Source organism: Meles meles, chromosome 8 (assembly GCF_922984935.1).
Source record: "Meles meles chromosome 8, mMelMel3.1 paternal haplotype, whole genome shotgun sequence".
NCBI lineage: Eukaryota > Metazoa > Chordata > Mammalia > Carnivora > Mustelidae > Meles > Meles meles.
In genome coordinates this window covers 47,141,236-47,147,209 of record NC_060073.1, presented here as the reverse complement: position 1 = coordinate 47,147,209, position 5,974 = coordinate 47,141,236, and the positions used below count along the sequence as shown (strand labels likewise).

The 5,974-nt window shown below is 50.1% G+C and overlaps 1 protein-coding gene across 2 annotated transcripts; it reads left to right on the top strand.

Annotated features, from left to right (window-relative positions):
• The first annotated feature begins 362 nt into the window (after positions 1–362).
• LOC123949621 (calcitonin receptor-stimulating peptide 2-like) lies at positions 363–5,250 on the top strand. Of its 2 annotated transcripts, none has more exons than XM_046017179.1 (5): positions 363–460; positions 1,451–1,545; positions 2,285–2,422; positions 4,408–4,592; positions 5,128–5,250. In XM_046017179.1, exons 2-4 carry the CDS (start codon positions 1,460–1,462, stop codon positions 4,565–4,567), a joined length of 384 nt encoding a protein of 127 aa, XP_045873135.1. In that variant the 5' UTR covers positions 363–460; positions 1,451–1,459; the 3' UTR covers positions 4,568–4,592; positions 5,128–5,250. The 2 variants fall into 2 exon arrangements, with proteins under 2 accessions (XP_045873135.1, XP_045873134.1); XM_046017178.1 differs by having other exon boundaries at positions 4,408–4,552; positions 5,128–5,237.
• The last annotated feature ends 724 nt before the right edge of the window (positions 5,251–5,974 follow it).

Sequence of the window (5,974 nt, the reverse complement as noted above, 5' to 3'; positions counted from 1 at the left end):
TGCTATAGGACTGCACCGCTGGGTTGGTGAGGGGCACACGTTCAAAACCCAATGGAACCAAACAGGTAAAATTTACCTTGACGTCAAACTGCCCTCAACTTTCTGTTCCTATTAAGGGTATTTTCCTGGTCCCCACTATCCCTCTCCCTCCCTCCACTCCCATCAATGACCTCAATGCAAATACAAGTGGGATGGTCCTGCGGAATGTTCTAGGTTCTGGACGTAAATGGGTGACACAATCCATCAGGGTACGAGATCTGTTCTCTCATTGGTTGCTGAGAGCTCCAGGACCACCCCAGACCCAGAGCGGCGGGAATAAGAGCTGCTGCTGATGCTGGGAGGCAGCAGAGCCACCGCTCCGCTCAAGAGTCCCTGCGACTGCTACAGCGCCACCGCCTGACGCCAACGCTGCCACAGCTGCCACCACCTGGGCTCCAAACCACCTGCTGCCTGCTGCCAGGTGAGTTCTGAGATTCCCGCTTTGCTGTGTGAGTCTATCTCTCTTTCTTCTTCCCTCTCTCTTTTGCATTCGTCTTTCTTGTAGCTGCCCTCCGTTACTCTACAATTCATCGCAGGCTCCTGCCTCAGGTAACACTGACCAGTCTCAGTCCCAGGACTCCCTGCTTCACTGCGGCGGGCTGAGATCCACTTCAGTTTCGCTGTTCTTGCCGCACTTGCGCTGGGAACACTGGAGCTCCACAGATACCGTGCGCACAGCAGGGTGCAAGGGTGCTCATGGACCTGTTTGTGCCTAGTGGTCCCTGGGAAATCATTTCGGAACTCTGGCCAGCCTCAGTGGGTGGCAAATAGACTCAAAGACTGAGAGGAAGGCAGCCTTGGATAGCAAGCCCCTTTAGTGAGTTCTGGGACAGTTTCTACCCTGCTTTAAGTCCTAGCCCCAATTTAAGACTCTGCTAAGCTTGGTTCTTGCAGGGAATTCTTTGCCAGAGTGCGGAGCAGGTAAGCAAATTTGCTTCTTCAGTTTCTCTAAGATCCATCGGTAGAGATATTCCCTTTTTAGTGACCTCCCCATGCCCCGCCAGGTAAGAGCAAAAGCCCCACACAGGGAGGACAGTTCTGGGTTGTGATAGGAGAGCTGCTTTGGTGACAGGGTTCTCAGAGATTATCTTCAGTGGAGACCTGGCCTTGAATTTGAGAGGGTGCCTGGTGGTGGGGAGGGGGCTATGGACAGAATCCTCTTCACCCAGTTGTCCTGCTAGGATAGCTCTGCTGTTACTCTGCTGTCTTTGCTAAACCATGCATGCCACAGGCTCACTGGATCTTTCAGCAGTCCACTTCCCTGGGGAGGAAACAATCATAAAGGGAATGACATGACCAGCCTGAAGCCGCCGTCCCACGGAATTAGAGGTAGAAGCAGGACTAGAGCCCAGATCCTTGGGCTCACAGAACTTCAGACTGGTACAGAAGGTAACATCTTTCTTCCTTGCAGGGCAGCATCATGGGCATCTGGAAGTTCTCTCCCTTCCTGGTTCTCAGCATCCTGGCCCTGCACCAAGTGGGCATCCTCCAGGCAGCACCATTCAGGTAAGACATCCCTGCCAGGAGAGCAACCCTATCCCACTGCCCCTGGGATCAGAGGCTTCTGTACTCTGATGGGCTAAAAGGTTAACCACCAGCTCTCAGGGGGGAAGGGTATGCAGGTGACCTGCATAAGGGTTTATTATAAACATTTTATGCTACAAAGATATTATATACAACTTAAAAACAGATGGTATATACTACACTTTACTGTATATTTCATATAGTTTATTGAGTCTTACGAAACAGTCTTTGCTTTTGTCCTATTGTCCAAATATTTGTATCTGTAGCCAACCAATTTATCTAATTAAAGCACAATTTGATAAACAAAGTATATACCAATCTAATTTTACACTGATTTGTTCTTATTAGGTCTAATATGAGACCTCTTAATCTAATTTCTCAGCCTTACACAAATATTTTGATTCAAACTAATTGTTTTATCACTTAATGCTTAATAATGGCTAAATTGAACTAAGCTTATAATATTCCTGAAAAATCTCACCATCAGTTCATGACCCTATATATTCTAGTTCCAACAGTCCATGTCAAGGTCACTCTAGTGCCTGACTACCGGTGAATCAATATTTTTGGAAGGACATTGGACTCATCCCTGACCACTAGGATTTGGGGTGGCCACATCCTTAGGGAAAACACAAAACACAGGAAGGTAGCCTGGCTACCGATCCAGGGCAAGTGGTAGACAGGGGCTCAGAGCCTCTACTGGCCTTCTTCACCTCCATAGGTCTGCCTCAGAGAACTCACTGGAACCCTCTATAATGACTGAAAACGAAGTATGCCTCCTACTGACTGCAGTGCTGAATGACTATGTGAGGCTGAAGGTCCGTGAGCTGCAGCAGGAGCAGGAGACTGACGGCTCCAGGTGAGGCTCCTCCACCCCAGGCTCAGCTCAGGGCATCCCCTCCCTCCTGTCATGCCCAGAAAGGCATATCCCAAGAGGTAAGAGAGAACACAGCTGGACAGGTGGCCAGCACACTGCCATGGTTCACCTCCAGCTGGGGCCCAGGATTCTAAGGCTGCACTGACAATAGAGGTCACAGAGACGATGGTTAGAGCACATAGAAAAAGATCCCTTTCTGAAAGCAGTGAGGGAAGGTATGAAATCCCCCAGTCTGGCCAGAGGGTTGGCAGCACTGAGGGGACTTCCCGGGATCTGAGGAGTTAGGACCAGTAAGTGTGAAGCCGGCAGATGGACCACACGTATCTCAGGAGGTTTTAGAATTAGGCTTCTTGGACACTGGCACATGGCATTCATTCATTGCATGTTGGCAAGGTGAAGCCAAAGGCTTTGCAGAGGGTGGGGTCAGGTAGGGCACTGTCTGAGGTAGGTCTGGGGTCTTAGATGTGTAGGCTCTGTGGAGACACACACATTGTCTTGGGGCCAGATGCCCTGGCCTCCCCTCCCTGTGTCCCCTGAGCTTGGAGCCCACACCAGCCCCGGGCAGGCCCTAGCCCCACCGGGTCAGAGGCATGAGACGCACAAGCAGCTATCCTGCATCTCCGTGCAGAGCATGACAACGGACGTATCACACATGAGGAATGCTAGAGAAGGCGACCCTTTCCCCATCACAGCCCGTCCCCCACCCTGCCCTGGCTCAGGAAACCTCTAGGTTCTTCTAATGGAGGATTGAGTGCTGCATGGCTGCCTGCCCCTCCCGCCTCTGCTCCAAGTGCCCCCTCCCTGGTCTAACCTTCTGCATGACACCCACAGGGGCAGACCTGGGCTGTGGTACCACTGGCATGTCTTTTCCCTGCAGCCTGGACAGATTCCGAGCTAAGCGGTGCAGTAATCTGAGTACCTGTGTGCTGGGCACATACACTCAGGACCTCAACAAGTTTCACACGTTCCCTCAGACTGCAATTGGGGTCGGAGCCCCTGGCAAGAAAAGGGTCATGGCCGGCAGCTTGGAGAGAGACCACGACCCTCACACGGGCATGATCCAGGATGCCTACCAATCCCCTCCCTCAGCTTTCTAATTTCCTTTCTTCCTTCCTGCCTATATTATGATACATGTGGTCCTCTCTGGCTGCTGGTGTCAGTTGTGGCAGTGGATGTCTGGAACCTCAGATGGGAGGAGAGCAAGATGTTCAGGCCAGAAGAGAACCCCCCGGGAAGAGATGGGGGGGTCAGTCTTTGACTCCCCTGAGGAATCGTAGCCCAGCTTCTCAGTCCTGCTTATGAATATGTTTGTCACTGGGGAATAAAAGTGTATCTGTAAGAAGACCTGAGCGGTGGTGGTTATTGCCCTGGGCCACAGCACAGGCTTCTCAGACTCAGAGACCTGTGCTTAGAAGGAGCCTTAGCCCCGTGGTAGCTGGATCCAGGGCATAGTGAGTAGTCCTGTGACCAACATCCAGTAGCTGGACAGGAGCAGTGCGGAGCAGGTAAGCACCTCTGGGACCCAATGTTATACTTCCTCCTCCAGGTGAGTCTGGGGAATTTTCCTATTTCTAAGAAGGGATACTGGGTACCATTGAGTGGGCTGTGGCTTCTAGACAGTCCTTGAGTCGGGGTCAGTGTAGGGCCATAATCCTCTCTCCTAAGCCTTGCTTGCTTTTTAGTTTATTTATACAGGATAAGCTGTTACAGCTCTGTGTTCCCTGGCCACTCACCCAGAGTCACTTTGGGCTTCCTCACACCCCTGGCAATGTCTGTGGGAGTGATCATGGCATTTTCCCCATAGCCTGTGTATGTCTGCAGTGAACACTGTGATTAGGGGAAAGCCGTACCATTAACAGGTGCCTCTTAGAGCAATCATTTTCCCATGACTATCCCATGGGGAAGATAGAATCTCTCTCTGACAGCCTCTCACTGATGGGCTCCTTTTCCTCCATCCTGCACATCAGCATCACTGCCCAGGAGAACCTCTGCAACACCGCCCCCTGTGTGACCAAGAATCTTGAAGGCTTGCTGGCCAGAGCTGAGCGCATGGTGAAAAACACGTTTGTGGCTGCCAGTGTGGACCCTGAAGCCTTGGGCTATGGCCACGAGGTACTTGGAGCCTAAGAGGTGAAAGGGATCCAGGAAGAAGGTGAGGTGGGAGGATGGGAACCCAGGTAGTGCAGGGGTGCAGTCCACACATTAAGCCTCTGAGAGCCCACATATTAGAAAAAATCCACAAGGGAATGTCCCCATCCCAGTGTCTGCAGAGAGAACAGGGAAACTCCTGGAATTTAGGGTCACTCCCCTCCATTTGAGCAGTATCTCCCTGTGAAAACTGAGATCATCTGCCAGAAAAGATCAATCTGTTTATTTAAATGACTGTCCCTGCATTTATAACTGTGATTATTCTACCTTTTGAGTTTGAAAGGTAATGACATGCTTTGGGTGTAAACACTATACTGTCATGTACGTCTGAATTCAGAGCCAACTCTTGGGATCATGAACTGATCTATTAGCCGTACGACCATGGGCCAGACATGTTTTCTGAGCCGGTTTCTCCATCTGTGAATCAAGGGCAACAGTAGTATCTAGTTGCTAGATTAATATAAAGACTGAATGAGATAATAGATGTCAATATTTTCACAATTAATGAGTTACTAAATTCTGGCTATCTTTTTTTCTAGGTCACCATGAAACGAACTCTATTTCCTTTAATTTAAAATGAATGGAATTCACAGGATAAGGAGCATGGAAAACACAAACATCTGCATGCTTAATATCAAAAACATTCTTGTCTGAAATAAACTAAATCTAAATAAAAAGAATAAAATTATTGCAATTACCTAGTGTGCATCTTTTTGTATGACAGCATGTCTGTATCTGGTGGCAAAGATGGGCCCTGTGAGCCAACCCATGGACGTTGGCAATCCTGCAAACCCTTGGGGGACGGGGAGTAGCTGCCTGGTGGGTGTCCGGGGGCACATAATAAATGCTGGGCCTGCACGGAACTCTGTGAAGAAATGTTGCCACTGGTGAACTTCATCACGATAAGAAAGGGTTTTTGACACATTTGAGAGGAGTCCCTACTGCTATTTATGGTGTTTCTTCCCGGAAAGCCTAAAGACCTGTGAACGCTTTGTCGAGGAGGCTGACCGTGAAGCAAAGGCAACATGCTTGGGATGGGATGGGTCCTCAGTATCCGTTTCTGGAATCAGAACTCCATACATCTCAAAGACAATTCCCCATTATTTGCAGAGTTCCCTGGTCCCCAGCCCCAGAGGTTGTCTGTGCACTTCCTCCTGACTCAGGTGTGCCCTTGCCCAGCCCTGCCTTTCCTCCCCATCAGCACCCCTCCTCCTCCCCATAGCCTGCAAAGCCCTTGAGAAACAGTGGCTCAGAGTCTGAGATGCTGCCACAGACTGACAGGCCAGGAAAGGTCAGCAGGTACCATTCAGCCCAACTTTTCTTACTCTCTGGGGTGCGGAGAAGAAAAGCATGTTGCTCTAAAGCTGTACTATGTTTAACAGAAAC